This window comes from Arachis stenosperma, chromosome 3, assembly GCF_014773155.1.
Source record: "Arachis stenosperma cultivar V10309 chromosome 3, arast.V10309.gnm1.PFL2, whole genome shotgun sequence".
Lineage (NCBI taxonomy): Eukaryota > Viridiplantae > Streptophyta > Magnoliopsida > Fabales > Fabaceae > Arachis > Arachis stenosperma.
The window spans coordinates 22,074,233-22,091,529 of NC_080379.1; the positions used below are offsets into that span (position 1 = coordinate 22,074,233).

The window sequence follows — 17,297 nt, forward strand, 5'->3', positions numbered from 1 at the left end:
AAATATATATAAGAACAGAAAAGGACATTAATTTCAACATCAAAGCAAATATATTTTAATTGGATGTATATTTTAGCACATATAATAATTTAAATCCCCCAAAAGATAACCTGTATATATTCCACTCACACACACGAGCACATATATATAGAATTTGACAGATAAAATGCAAAATTTAGTAAATTCAATACGTTGGCAGTATAGAGAAATAGTAATACAGAAGATGCATAAAATATTATTAACTACTTGATACATTATTAAGTATAAGTATTTAAAATATTTACAAGATGTATTATGGTAATAAACAAAATTAATTTGTTTCACTTAGTCTTTGATTCAATTTCAACACGGTGTATTGACCAAATTTATATTAATAATTTCAATTCGATGAGTAGATATGATTTTTTTTTTTTTTTGTTATTGTTCTTAGGATTTACAGAATATTCATAATAGTAATGTAGAAAATAATAATTATAAAAAGTAACAAGTAAGATAAAATAAGTGTAAAAAATAAAGAATTAAAAATGATAAAATATATATTAAAATATACAAAAATTAACAAATATTTAAACAAAAATAAATGCATTTAAATAACAAAAAAAGACAGAATTAAAATAATTGAAAGTAAAATAAAATCTCTTAATACTTAGTAAATTCGTAACTCATGTTTTCATGCTTCAATATGATTAAACATTTTAGAGTGAGTGTTGAATGAATAGAACTTTTCCTAACTTATTAAAACTAATCTTATTTATAAAATTTTTTTTAAACTAATTGAATAATCTTAAACTTCAAATAAACTTAAATTTCAAGTAATGTTAAACTTTAAACAAATTTAAATTTTAAATAATCTTAAATCTTAAATATATTTAGACATTAAGTATAACCTAACTTAATCACCAAACCTAACTACTCATTTTTATTTTTTCTACTATGATATGCTTTATAATTCGCATATTATTTTTAACTTTAACGGTTGAATTTTTTTTAAAGTCACGACTATTTTGGCACAACAATTTAAATTCAATTTAGCGTGTTAGTCATATTATTATTTGAATGTGCAACTATGACTCCAATAGGTAGTACAAATGTACAATAACAATCACAAGATTATAATTCAGTTGATCTAGTTAAACCTACAAAAACTATTCCATGGAGGAGCTAGGATTATCCAAATACTTATAAAAATATATTGTCCTAAGGAAAATAGGCCTCAACTGCTGTTCCTCTCTGTTTATATTTACTTTTTATTGTTATTTTTTTGGGGGGTCTGATTAAGTGTTAACGTATTTGATTTTTTGGTCAACAAGTGTAAATGTGTTGATGTTGCCACAAGTAACGCACTATCTTATCTTATTTAAATAAATCAACAAAGTGGTAGTGCAAAAGAGAAAAGTAAATTCCACTCAAGGATGATATTTTTTTCTCCATCTTCATTCTATAGTTTATATATGAAGCATGCTCTTCATTGCTTTTCGTCTTTTGTTTTTATTATATAGTAGAAGCTTAAGTGATTGCATTATTATATCAATTTAGAAGTCATAAATAAAAGCAAAAAACAAGTTATGTTGTACCAAAATCAAACAGCCGAAATTATCCAAACTGTGGGAACTTGTTTAACAAATAAAAACACATACATAAAGACACTTTACAGCGTTTTTCTAACTTATACAATTCAAAATTAATAATTTAACTTACCACTCCAAGCAATGATAGTCTCTACATTTTACAGTTTAATTTGCCCAAGGTTTTATGCCTTAAATAATGGCAAGCTATCTGTCATTCTATAAAAAAAAATCACTTTATTCGGCTGCTTGTTTATTTTCTTTTTCTTTGAAGTAATGCATTTTTTTTAATAAATACTTAACCATTTATTTTATAACAGAGCAATGCTAGGGACCAGCAATTTTTGTGAATAATAGCCTTCAAATAGCCATTAATGATGATTTAATGGTATGAGATTGATGTGAGATTTCATCCAATAATTCACCTTTTTCTGCTGATTACATGGCTAAAGTTTAATAAAATTGCTGGCCCATAGACTTTTCCTTTTAGAACATCTTAAAATGTAACTAAACAAATTTAATCACGTTTTTTCAGGTCTATAAATTAAACATTTTTATTATTGTACCCAAAGGAAAAAAAGTATGATTAATATAAAAGGAAAATTGGACAATGATACATTACTAATAAAATTATTATTTTTTCTTAATATTTAACTAACTCTAAATACTAAAGACTAAATTTTAAACCATAAACTTTATACTATGTAACCAACAAAAAATTTATTATTTTAAGCCAACTGTAAATATTAAAGACTAAATTTAAAATTTAATAATATAAAAATGAAATACTAATCTAAAATATTTACTAATATTTATAAAAAATAGTATTAGCCTCTAACATTCTTCTTGAAAATAATGCACCAAAAATAGATAGGGTCATGTTTAAAAAGGTCTCTACTATTAGTCTTTTAACAAATTAACTTGATAGGTGTAATCCATTGGTTAGCTAGTCAGTACTGATATGATTGTTGGATTATTAGAAGATGGCCCAAATTGTTTTGTATGATCTAATGTGTGTTAAGGGTAATAATAAGTATAGCCTAAGTCCATAATTTACATTGAAGTCGTTGGACAAATACATGCTGATGATGAAAATATGATGTGATCATATATATCAAAGGTTTGGATTAAAGATAGACAACTGGATTGATTCCACCATTAATGTGATACATGCATTATACTGTTAATTCATGATGTATCATTATAATTATTCTCTTCATTTTGAAATATTTTTCGGAAACAAAAAACAAATTAAAGGTGACATTTCAAAATAATTGTCTATCTTTAAAATTAAGATGGCACAAATTAATTTTTAACACTTATGAATTTACATGTATTTATTAATTTTTAAACATTTTTTATTTTGGACTTTTATTTTTAATAAAATGGAAGGAGAAGGAGAACCTAACTTTTATTATTACTCCCAATAATTTATTAACAACTACGCCTAACTAAAGTGCAATAGATTCATACAAATTACTTTGTAGAGGACCCAGTCATTTGTAGAAAAGTCGGTAATAATTATTTCCTTTTTTTTCGTTGTCCCTCTCACATAGTTTGTGGTCTAGTTTTTGTGTCTGGTTTTAATTTATAGTTAAGCAAGCCTTCGTCTTCGGTGTTTCTATTTTCCTTCCTTGCTTTTTAAAATCCATTGTATTCATGTGGCTTTCTATTTCTGCACATGTATAGCTATTTCCTAATATATATATATATATATATATATATACTTTTTAGTAACTCATCACTTTTATCTTAATTATTATTAGTATTGAGATTCCATCCAATTTTTTTGTTCAAATTAATTTGTGTGTAAAATTTCTGTAAATATTAATATAAATTATTGCTGATCAAGTATTAGTAAAAAATAATAATATTTATCCGCTAAGTGATATTGTTTATATATTATATTTACATATTAATGAGATTATTTTAAATAAAACTAGTGTTTCACATTCATAAGCTTGGATTTTTTTTTTCATTACCCTCTTAAAAAACAAAGATATTTTTTTCCTTAAGAGAGAAGTATCTAATCATTGAGTTCACTGAAACATCTATCTTTAGCTAATTAATTAATTAAGCGAGTTTTGGAGATTGACCCAACATCCTTCAAATGTTGAGTTTATAGTGAGGGAAAACGTGGATTAGTAGAATTCAGTCACATGATCCAGGATGCCAAATGTTTCAAATTAGGTACTAAGGAAGGAACATATGTAGCTAAAGGCTTAAAAGCAATATTCCATAATTTCATAGGACTATTATTGGTACATGTATGTCTAAACTCAAAACAAAGAATTTAAGGCTAAATCTTATATCATAGCATAAACATGTTCATGTGCATGCATGTCAAGTGCAAAGTGAGGACGGTAGTAGTACATATTCAGTACTGAAACTACTTTAATTTAATTATTGTTTCTCACTTTATGGCTATAAATTTAATCCTTCCAAGGAATTATTGTGATACTTGAAATTTATATAAGTTGGATATTTATATTATACCTCGCCTTCAATAATAATATTTCCCTTCTAGCTAGAAAAATACTCCTTTTTAAATAAAATAATATATTATATATAAAATTTTGATAAAAGTATCAAAATAAATATTAAAAATATAACTATTTATATTATTTTCTCTTGTTAATTTAAATTTTTGGGATAAGTGATTTTATGACAATAAATAACACTCTTATAAGAATATGAAATGTTTTCAAATTTTTCATACATTTAATTATGTTAAAATAAAAAATTAAAAATATTATATCTAAATAAAAGTTATACTTTAGAAACTTTCAAGAGTACTCTTATTTGGACACATTTTTATTTTTTAGTTAAGTCTTTCAACCATGTAAAAATTGCTTTTATACAATAAACTAGTAAAAAAAAGTATAATGTCATTAAGTTCTATTGCATAATACTGATTGTTAGTATTAGTATTGATTTCATAAGAAATATCATAACGTCAAATTAAAAGAATTAACTTCTAATATTCTATCATCAAAGTTTTCAAAAAAAAATGATAATATAATATAATATAATAACAGTATTATCATTCAAGTAAGTTTTCATTCTTTTAGATATAGTTGTAAAACAATTTACTAATTTAAAAATAACACATGTTGTATGTTTGTATAACTATATATATAGTGAATTCCAGTACATTTATATTTATGATGGTTATAATAGTTATGGAAATATTGTTAAAATTAAAATTATATTTTTTTAATAACACTTTTTAAAATGTGTTGTTAAATAATAAAAGAAAAGTTACTTAGTTTTAATTTTAGCAACATCTTTTAAAATACTATAACCAACGCAATAGAATGACCCTTATATAATTCTTAATAATATAAATAAAGAAAACTAAAGAATATATTATCTTCATCGTGCCAAATGTGATGCCAAATATGCACTCATAATTGAAGCTGGCGTTTGGAATGAGAGATAAGATAAATAAAAAAATATAGATATTAAATATAGAAATATAAGTATTTTTTCTTTGAAATAAATAAAGACAGTTTATTTCAATTTTACTGTGTGTTTGTTTGTTTTTTTTTATATATTTCATTACAACTAATTAAATATGCTTCTATCTTCCAATATTTCTGAGACACTAATGAAAAGTAGCCTAATAAATTGTGGCGCATACTATTAGTACACCTTAATTACTAACCTCTTATTATTATTATATTATATATTTCCAAAGATGGACCTCAAAATTTTGAGATAATCTAAAAAAATTGTAAATTTATCCTTGAAATTTATCTAATTAATTATTTAAGAGCAATGCTACATGACCAATATTATTATCATCTTTTTGTCAATATTTAGTGAGTAATAATTTGTATCTATATTTATAGATATTTTACATATAAAAATTATATAATTTATATTTATATTTATCAAAATTTTATATATATAAATCAATATAATTTATATTTATATTTTTTAAGATTTGTATATATAAATTAATAAAATTTATTTATTAAAGATAATTTAATATTTATGCTTATTAAATAATAATTAAATATACTAAAAAATTACTGCCCCTAGAGTTTTTCGTTACTTAATTATATATGTATTTAATTTCATTGGAGTTTCTCATAATATACTGTTGGCGCCCAAATAATAATTTGCCAAAGCATCAACAAGAATCTATATATGAGCATGAAGTGAACTAGCCTAATAAGAAGTATTAGGTAATTAATTAAGAAGAAATAAGTGAGTGAGGGTTGAGGAATTGAAGATGATCAATAATGGCCAACAAGAAGGAGGTAAACGCAATGTGCAAGATATGATTATTACACATACATCACACCCAACTTGTCATTTATGTTTACCTTCACATTTATCATAGTAGTTTCTATTCTCATTGGTTTCTAACTTTGTATGTGTTGGTTCCACAAGGAATAAAGACTCTCTGTTCGGATTGTGTTTTTATTTTTGTTAAACACATAAATAATTAAATATACAACAGATACAGAAATTTATTTGATTACTAAATTATTCTTTCCAAAAACTTAAACGTAAAAAGAGGCACATATCTCTGTTGCGTTCCTTCAACAAAAATATCTTTTGAGTTTGGTTAAATATTTGTATAGGCTTTTTTCTATATTTGTATTTAGCTTATGCGATTTTTTCTTCTTCTAAAGAATAAATAATGGAATAATTCTAAATCTTTCAATCATAAAAATTTTAATATTATGTCATAAAACTACTTTTTTCTAAAAAATGATATAAATAAATAGTTATATCTTTAACAAATATTTTTTTAAATAAAAACAGAAAATATCTGATTTTATTTTTTATTTCTATATCTCCATCTTTGTATTTTACCATTTTTAACAAAACTAAAAGAATTTCTCATTACCGATAACCTAGCGAATTCAATTTCAGATTTTCAGTCATACATGTACATGTTAGCTATGACCGATAATTCCGATGAGTTAAAAAAATAGTACTGTCTTGTTAAAATTGAATTTATGCAAATTTAAATAAATAAATAAAATTGTAAGTATTGTTGGAGTGGTTTGTAAATGGAAAATTTCTTCAATAAACACACTGGATTTAATGCTTGTTGGATCCTTCGATCTAGTAATGCCAAAAACATAGTGTAAGAATTAATTGCGAAAGATTTTTAGTTGAAAGAACATTGACATTAATATACTCCGGTCCAGCATTCTTTACAACCAACCAAATTCCTATCGAATCGAATTCCATTAACTACATCTATCTCCTTACACATGTTAGATATCTACAATGTCAGATTTCAGAACCCTAATTAAATGAACAACTGCTGCTACTTCTATGCATCTCTCTCACAAGTCAAATCAAATCCTTCCCAAAAACTGTAACAAGTGAAACAAAACACTCAATTATTATGAAGACGAAGAGTTCCCACATTAATTATGATGCTTGGAGTAGCACTTTCCGTAATTGCCCCTATGATCTATCCCTGTTGGATATGAACATCTTTGGAGCCTCTTTTGGGAGCAATAGTAGCTTGGTGAGTTGCAAAGTGTGATGATAAGGTATAGCCACATTGATGTTAGAATAATGCCAACAAGCTTGCCCCAAATTACGGTGAATAACAGACTCATGAGAATCAAGTATATTCCATACGATTCAAACTTGGTTTGCTTTTTCACTTGTGTTGTTCTTTTTTGTTCTTGTTTTGTTTGTAAGTTCTTTGATTCTAAGGATGATGATGATGTCGTTGCCTTTGGAGTTGAAGGACGAGACGACAAAGGTGATTTAAGAAAAGATTTCGTTTCTAAAGCGCCAAAAGAATCAGTGATGCGATTGTAACGGTTCTTCTTCTGGCTTGCTCTTCGATTCTGTAAAGTAAAAAATTATTTAGTTAATATATTGTTTAATTATATATACTAGTGAATTAATAGAGACCGAGTGGAAAAGACTTACCAATATGGTTTGGAAGACTCGAATAATGGCTTTCTTGGGAGGTTGTTGCATGATCCTCAATCCCTGAGAGAACTTGGAGGACCCTTTCGGAAATAACAATGTTTTGTTTTCCGGCTTGATGCCGCCATCTTTATCGACCATGTCATCGATGTCCAAGACGGGGCGAAAATAGAGGAACATCTTGTTCAACTTTGAGAGGTTCCTCATGATGTTGCTTTAGGTGAAGATATTTTTCTTCTTTATTGCTTTTGGTGTTCAAAGCAAAGAGTGTGTCACAAAATGAAACAGGGAACTCTGTTTTTTTTTTTTTCAAGTGAGAAGATTTTAGAGGCAATGATTTTTTTGGTTTTGAATTGAGAGTTAAGAAATGAAGGTACATAGTGGACATGTATATATATAAGCTTGGCTTGGACTTGTGTATGGTTCTCTACTATACACCTGAGGTGACCCCCTTTTTTTTTTAATTTATTCTTATTTTTTAATTTTAAAAAATAAAAGTGTGAGTGAAAGTGTTGGAAGTGGGCGAAGGTAAAAGGAGAAACCACTTTGGAGCTCTCTTTGTGGGACAAATTCAAGGATGTTAACTCCTCTTTGCTTTTCTTGAAAATGATGTTTATATAAAAAGAAAAAAAATATGGCTTTTTGTTTAAGTTTCTTTTTTATATTTTTTATTTTTGCTCGTACCCTATTTTATTGGTTGAAAATATATATATATATATATATATATATATATATATATATATATATATATATATATATATATATATATATATATAGGTGAGTTCTACCCAACCCCTCTATTTCAACATGTAAATTACCCCTCGTGACGTGACATGCTTTAATTGGATGCTTAGTTTTAGTTTGAGTTAATTTAACTCAATAAGAGTTAATATGTTAACTAAAATAGAGTAATTTTGTAATTAAATATTTTTATAAGAGAGATAAATATATAATTTCTATAAACATTAAAAAATAAAGTTATATTTTTATCATTGTGTAGAAATTCAATTTACCCCGGTCTCATTTCTCTCTGAAATTGAAAGAAAAAATCAACTCATTGGGTGTTCCATATTTTGATGAACCAGGAAATAAGTATTTAGAGAAAATAACTAATTAAATGACCAGGGAAAAAAGATTTGAGTCTGTCAGAACACCGTGAGACCATCTCGACCACAAGGTTGTAGTGCGAATGATCCTCCACCGTTCAGATGGCATGCGCTTTGGAACAATTAATCACGCTCTGACCTGTCATAGTTCATCCGCCAGACTTTGGTTCCTGTCTTCTTAGAACTCAAGGATACAGATGTACGAGCCTATAGAACAGATCCTGTTCAAGTAAGGTCGTGTTCTGTGTTTTGTGTTCTTTGTGTTTAGTTATAAAAACTGCTTTTGTTTTGTGAACTTAGCCCAGGTGAGACTAAGTTCACGTTTGCAAAATTTAGAAAATCTTAAAATTTACGAACGTGAAATCGATTATGATGGCTTTTTATGATGATAGTGTAGAAGGGAAAGACGAAAAAGAAGATGAAAATAATGATGATGATGATGATAATGATAGTGATGGTGATGATGATATGGGATTTTTGAATGGCATTGAAATTAAATATGGAGGTATTTAATTATATAATCATCCACTTTGGGCTATAATTTAATTACCAATAATTTAACCATAATTAACATAGCAACCAATTAAAAGATGACATGTCACAGAGGATAAATTACATGTTATTATAGGAAGGGTAGGCTAGAATTTACCATATATATATATATATATATATGGTAAATGCTATCCAACCCCCTCTAAAATAACATGTAAATTACCCTTCATTATGTGTCACATTGTAATTGGTCCTTATCTTAACCATAATTGAGTTATTTTATAATTTATTATTCTTAAAATATCAAAGCTCCACTCCCGTTAATTGAAGCACATTCCACTCCTCCATTTTTTGTTCATCACTTCATCACCTAGATTCCGTCCTTCCAAGCACCGTTGCGTTCGTGACAAGAAGCACCAACGTCATCGCCATCTACTGTCTTCCCACACAACCTCTAATTAATGGTTAATTTTAGTTATTAAATTTTTTTATTAAAAAAATATATCTTTATTTAATTACGTGACGGAACATATATTTATATGTAAAATATAATATAATAAAATAAATCTATTCAAAGTATTTAAAAGTTTAATTAAAATTACGAACATACAAATATAATAATAAAATTTGTACTCCAAACAAATAAACATATTTTTTTATCATACATATATTTTTTTAAAAATAAATATATTATTAAAATTAATAACAGAAATTTAAAATAATAAAATTTAACTTTCTTACCGTATTTTTTATAGTATTTTTATTTTTTAATTTATAATTTATTAGTACTTTATTATTTAATTAAATTAAACAAATTATTTTTATGAAAATTATTTTTTGTATTATATTAGAGAAAAGACCAATATAGCAGTTTAAAAAATAAATTATATAATATTTAAGAGATAAATATGAAATACATACCTAAAATAAATAAAACAGACAAAATGGGAGTACTATTGAAAAATGGAGAATTATTTTTGTCTGTTTTATTTATTTTAGGCATGTATTTCATATTTTTCTCTTAAATATCTATCTATATAATTTACTTTTGTATTTAAAAATTTTAATATTATCTATTTTTTTTAAATTATTTTTACATTATTTTTTAGACTGTTATATTGGTCTCTTCTTTAAGATAATACAAAAAATAATTTATCATGAAGATAATTTATTTAATTATTAATTAAATAATAAAGTACGAATAAATTAAAAATTAAAAGAATAAAAATATTATAAAAAATACTTGTAAGAAAGTTAGATTTTATCATTTTAAATTTGTGTTATTAATTTTAACCATTTATTATTTTTTAAAATAATTTATGTACAATAAAAAATATATTTTTTCTTATTTTAATTATACTTTTAAGTACTCTAAATAGAGTTATTATATTATATTTTACATATGAATATATGTTCTATCGTGTAATTAAATAAAGATTTATTTTATTAAAAAAATTAATAACCAGACTAAACATTACTTAGGTATGTATTTCATATTTATCTCTTAAATATTTATACAATTTATTTTTTAAACTGTTATATTGGTCTCTTCTCTAATATAATATAAAAAATAATTTTTCATAAAAATAATTTGTTTAATTATTAATTAAATAATAAAGTACTAATAAATTAAAAATTAAAAAATAAAAATACTATAAAAAATACGGTAAAAAATTTGAATTTTATCATTTTAAATTTCTGTTATTAATTTTAATAATATATTTATTTTTAAATAATATATGTATGATAAAAAAATATATTTATTTTTTTGGAGTACAAATTTTATTATTATATTTGTATGTTCATGATTTTAATTATACTTTTAAATATTTTGAATAACTTTATTTTATTATATTATATTTTACATATAAATATATGTTCCATCACGTAATTAAATAAAGATATATTTTTTTAATAAAAAAATTTAATAACCAAATTAACCATTAATTACGTGGGTAAGCAGTGATTCACGCCAAAAAAGAGGTACTGGCTATACTATACTGGGAAGAGAGGTTGTGTGGGAGGGCATGGCGATAACGTTAGCGCTTTTTGTCACGAACGCGACGGTGCTTGGAAGGACCAAATCCAGGTGATGAAGTGATAAACAAAGAATGGAGGAGTGGAATGTGCTTCAATTAACGGGAGTGGAGCTTTGATATTTTAAGAATAATAAATTATAAAATAACCCAACTATGGTTAAGATAAGAACCAATTACAATGTGACACGTAATGAAGGGTAACTTACATGTTATTTTAGAGGGGGTTGGGTAGCATTCACCTATATATATATATACTATTCTTTTATGAAAAAATTATTTATATCACATCAGACACTTATGTCTATACATTTAAAAAAATTATTCTTTTCCTTTTTTTGAGAAAAAGGAAGTAAATTGGATATCTTATTTAGTGTCAAATATAGTTTTCATATAAAAGTTCTCGTTCTTTTATATATTTGTTTGTTTCATGCAAGCTAATTTTTTTATCATTTGTAAAATTTTAATGAGTTTTTAATGTATTTATTAACAGAAATACAAAACTTTAAAAAAATTACTAATGATAATTTTAAAAAGTGCACTCAGCAAAATCCTTATTTTATTACTAATTAACAAATTAAAAAAAGATGGTGACAACTAACAATAAAATAATACATAAATGGTAAATGATATACGAATATGTGTATGAAAAACAATGATATATGAATATTATAGCATATTTACTTTTGAGAAAGAGAGGCTTTTTCTTTCACTTAAATTTTGTAATGCCATAAAGGTGTTTGTGAGAGCGAGAGACTTTATGAATCTTTAGGAGGTGTGGGTGGGATTGAGATTTCAGAAGGATTTTGCTTTGCAGTGTATTCAATTTTATGGTTGTGTGTACAACAATAAATAAATAAAGAAAAATTTATGGTTCTGGAAAATTTAAGTATAGAATTCGGATTAAGATCTTGATAGAAAACCAGTTTATTAAGGCATGTTTTGCTGGTGGACATATTTTTTTATTTTATTTTGTATATATTTATTTATTTTAAAATTTTGTAAATAGAAAAAAGTAAAAATAGAAATCAAAAAATCATAATTCAATTTTTTGTTATTACTTTATTTTTCACAAAATATTAAAATAAAAATACTAAAAAAATAGAAAATATTTTCACAAATCCAAATATAATTAATTTTTAATTTCTCTTGTGTATACCATAACAAATCAAAACAGGCTCAATATAAAAATATTTTAGTATATAATATTTTATGTGGCCGTTAATTGTCAAAACAAGTTTAATATTCTCGACAGTGAAAAATTGTAAACAAGAATAGAGTGTTCATAAATATTTTTTATAATAATTAATTGTAAAATATATTTTTATAATATTTTACTACTACTATATACTTTTTTTTTTTTACGGATCATGCATCAATGATAATCAAATATCAGTTAAAAAATATTATCAAAAAACATGTTTTTGAGAATTGTTACTGTAAAATTAAAATACTTTTTAGGATAAATATATCAATCATATTGGTATATACCAAAATTAGTTATTAAAATCAGTGATTAATATAAAATACATATTGAAATATAAAATACATATTAAAAATAAATTATACTATATATATTTATAGTATATCATATTTGGTATATTGATTTTTAGTATATACATAGCATTTTTTAAATAAGTTTTTAATAATTTAGTAGCCATAATAATGAGAAAGTTTAAGGGACCAGCAGTTTTATTAAAATTTGGCGAGCGCTTAACCAGTAAAAGAAAAATGAATAATTCTATACTATTGATGTAATTTCACACCATTAAAAATATTAATAATAACTAATTGATAACTATAAATCACAAAACTTTCTGCTCATAACACTCTTCAAAAATAATATATGAAAATTGTCATTTTCTTTTGAATAAAAGTTAAAATTACTTATTTTTCCTATAGTATACATACGCAATGTGTCTTGACATATTTTTAGCTACTACTTAATTTACTGTTAATTAATTTATATATATTGTATAACACTGATAAATTTATGTAATTATGTTATATATTTCAATTATAAAGTTAACTAGCACGTGATACAAATTAATTGGAGAGATTCATGCTACAAGGAAAAAAGCAATGGTAATCGATATATCAACCTAAAAAAAAAAAACAAAAGGATAGAAGATTCAAAACGATATCGATCTTGCTCCAAACGTTATTAACCAACAAAATCCTAGTATCATTGCCATTAATTTATTATCAATCAGTCACCCGCAAAAGAATCTTTATTTTGTCTGAATAATAATATCATGTACAAGTTCTATCAGTCCATAACTTTGCACGAATATTGATTCAAGTTTGTGAACGAGAAAAAGAAAATTAGCGACCTTAATTAATCACAATCCAATAGAAAACGTTCACATTAGAATGGTAAGGTTGTGTATAAATACTCATGAAGCACGTAGTATTACCTGTAAGTAGTATGCTTTACAAACATTTTTTTTTTATTCTAAATAAATAGTCAAATTCGTCTTAAAAAATTTTAAATTAGACATTTTAATATTAAACAAATTTTTATTATTTTAAAATATCTTTGAGAGTAATTGATTCTTTTTAAGAAGACTAATTTATCTTATATTATGATGATATTTTTTAAATTTAATTATCTTATAATAAAATTTGTTAAAAATTTATTTTTTATTCATATATTAAAAAAATTATACTAAAAACAATGAAGGGTCCATTTTATTTGACAAAAATAAGTTTCGTAAATTTTTAGAATAACAAAAATTTATTGAAAATTAAAAAAGAGTCTGATGTGAAATTCATTTGATACTAATTTGGTATTATTTATACCTTTTCTTTCCCTTTAACAACCCCCACTCCATATTTCGATGATAATTACTTGCTATATATTTACAATAAAAAAATTTAGGAAACCAACTTTATATGCATTTTATTAGTCAATTTTTTAAAATATTTTAATTTTAAAATTTAAAAAATTAGTTTTAATTTATACTAAAAAAATACGCACCTTACCATCTCCTTTCACCTCTCATTTTCTTCATCTCTCTCTTCACGTAGTCTCTTCTTCCACGTTTTTCAGATCACCTTTAAAGTTTGGGATGCTATCATAAAGTTGTACAAAACGTCTTTTTTTAAAAATAATTTTTAATAATTAAAATTTAACACATATAATTATTTAAATTATATTATTTTTGTCAAAAGTAGGTCAGATAAATTAATTTGACCAAAAAAATAGTGAATCAAATTTTAAATTTGTCTAAATTAATATTTTTTTTTATAAAAAATGACTACAATACTTCTATTATATAAAATGACTAAATACTTTTATTATATATATTAATTTTGAGAATCCTAAATTCTAACCCTTTTCTTCTCTATCGTTATAGAATTAGAATTTAAAGTTCTCAAAATTAATATATATATATATATATATATATATATATATATATATATAGAATATTATATTAGTTGTGTTTTATAATAGAGGTATTGTAGTAATTTGTTATAAAAAAATATTAATTTATACCGGTTCAAAATTTATTTTATTAATTTTTTATTAAACTGATTTGTCCGGTCTAATTTTAATAAAAATAATATTATTTAATTGATTATATGTGTTAAATTTTAATTTTTAAAAAACATCTTAAAAAAAGACGTTTTTGACATTTTTATTTAAGTGACTCTCTTAAAATTTTTGTACAATAATTTTAGATATTTTTTTAGTTAAATTTTAGATATTTTTTAATGAGTTTGAATGTTTTTTTGTTAGGTTTTCAGATTTTCTTTTCAATGAAGAATCCATTTTATTTGGCAAAAATAATTTTCGTAAATTTTTAGAATAACAAAAATGTATTGAAAATAAAAAAAGAGTTTGATCTGAAACTCGTTCAATACCAATTTAGTATTTATACCTTTTCTTCTCCTTTCATAATCCCACTTCATATTTCAATGATAATTGCCTGCTATATATTTATAATAAGAAAAAAATCTAATAAATCAAGTCTAGTAGCCAATTTTTTTAAAAATTATAATTTTAAAATTTAAAAGCCTAATTTTATACTAAAAAAATATGTGCCCTCCCATTTTTGTTTACCTCTCTTTTTCTTTTTTTCTATGTCGTCTCTCCTTCTATGTTTTTTGAAATCATTTTTAGAAGTTCTTGTACAATGATTTTAGATATTTTTTTTTGTTAGATTTTGAATGTTCTTTTCAACGAGTTTGGATGTTTTTTTATTAAATTTTCAGCTTCTCTATTTTTATAATTTTAAATATTATTCTGTTAAGTTTTTTATGTTATTTTTTAAAATATATAAAAAAATTCAAAAACTAAAAAAAAAATTTAAAATTATTAAAAAATAACCCAAAACCTAAAAAAAATTAGTTGATTTTAGTTGGCTGCTACTCTAATTAATTATTTAACGAGATTATTACAATAAATTCTCATCATCTTGATGAAACATTAATTGATCTATAAGTGTTTTGATAAGATAAAAACAATTGGAAAAATTGGTAAAGTTTTATTTAATTAAAGCCCTAAAATATAGTTTAATTAATGTTAATTTGCTTTAATTTATTGGGTATTGATGCCAGAATTTCGTTCCCTTCCCATTAGAAATGGCATGAAAGCACAAACAAAAGTTTGGCTTATTATTCCTTTTTTCATGGCTTCTTTTCACCGCGTGATTCATGAGTCAAAAAATCACACGGCCTGGCCCTGTATGTACTAGTGATTATTATTCATTAGCAGATAACTTAGTCGGACAGAATTCTTAAGGAATGATGGCTGCTTAATTATATAATAATTTCACACACTAGTATTCTCTAAACCAATAATGTGTTTGTTCTTTATTTTAGGTTCTGAATGCCTCTTGCTTTTTGAGCTTCAAGACAATATATTTGAAATTCATGCACGTTTAATTAATAACTTGCATGCTCAAAGTGAGAAAAGAAACTTGCTCCTAATTCGTAGGCTTTCTTTTTACAGTATTTCTATTTATTTTTAATCCTGCTTATAACTAATTACAACTTCAATAATTGTGTCCCTGTTTTAGTTAAATAATGTGGGGACCGTAAGACGAAACTTTTTGTTATATTAGTACCGCGAAGTTTTCAGCTTATGCTATAGTACTAGAGTATTTAATTTGTAACCTGAATAACTAATTAAGTATGCTAATGCATTCATATTAAAAATCAACTAGTAAAATGACTATTTTTTATAACGAGTTTAGCTAACTTAGACCCTAACTACACATGTTAAAGTTGCTAGTAATAAAAATTTTAAATAGTTTATTTTAATAAATATACAATAAATATATTAAAAATTTAAATTTTGCATCATTTTTAATAAAAAAATTAATTAATAATTTTATTATATATTTTAAGAACACATGTTAATTAATTTTTTTTATAAAATACATAAAATAATTAATATAAAAATATAAATAAATATATAATGACTGATATATTTTTTACTTATGTATAATATTTTTGATAAATAATAATAATAAAAAGGTCCAAAGAAAATATATACAAGAGAAATTTTGAGTGATTACTAATTTTCTTTTTTTATCAATACATAAACAATGTTTTTTCTTCATTCACAAATACGAGAGATATACTTGATTAGTTAGTTGTTTTCTTTTTTTTTTTTTAATTTTCCTTTTATTGATTACAAATAATTTATGATAGAAACTAAGATGAAGATATCCGAAGTTCGTTACCAATCGATAAATATCTAGTTTAATTTTATAAGAGGTTACCAACTGTTTCTTTTTTCTTTGGTTTAAACAAATTGAATATTTTTCGAATGAACTGGTTATATAATATATTTTTATATTTTATATTTAAGCTTTATCTTTACATAAAGATATTTTTATATAGTACATGTTTATATTTGAACTTTCAATTCATAAGTTTTTTCAAAGTTTCTAAGACAGCTCATAATAGAGTGTTTAGAAATAACTAATGATATTATATTGGTTTAAGTAGTATTGTTGTTGAAGTTTGAGGAAGGCTTTTCTAAATTGAAAATGACTTTAGTAAATAAAGATGTATATATTTGGTAAAAAAACATTTGTTTTTTTTGAAAGAAACGTTTCTCAATTATAGGAAAGTCAAACGGTACTTACAAATTTTAAAAAAATATCAATTCTACATAGATAATAAGAAGACATATATCCTATGTATTGAACTAAAATCTGATAGCAAAT

At 23.8% G+C, this 17,297-nt stretch overlaps 1 protein-coding gene and 1 pseudogene across 1 annotated transcript; both read right to left on the reverse strand.

Moving 5' to 3' along the window:
* Positions 1-6,719: 6,719 nt before the first annotated feature.
* Positions 6,720-7,820, reverse strand: LOC130970505 (uncharacterized). Its single transcript, XM_057896617.1, has 2 exons — positions 7,482-7,820; positions 6,720-7,396 (listed from the first exon to the last, which is right to left on the reverse strand). Exons 1-2 carry the CDS (start codon positions 7,686-7,688, stop codon positions 6,962-6,964), a joined length of 642 nt encoding a protein of 213 aa, XP_057752600.1. The 5' UTR covers positions 7,689-7,820; the 3' UTR covers positions 6,720-6,961.
* An 800-nt stretch (positions 7,821-8,620) lies between these two features.
* Positions 8,621-8,826, reverse strand: LOC130972397 (small nucleolar RNA U3; annotated as a pseudogene).
* Between the last annotated feature and the right edge of the window lie 8,471 nt (positions 8,827-17,297).

Coding starts and splice junctions, on each gene's coding strand:
- LOC130970505 (XM_057896617.1), bottom strand. CDS start 7,688: ATGAGGAACCTCTCAAAGTTGAACAAGATGTTCCTCTATTTTCGCCCC. Junction 7,397..7,481: donor GAGTCTTCCAAACCATATTG/GTAAGTCTTTTC, acceptor TTTACTTTACAG/AATCGAAGAGCAAGCCAGAA.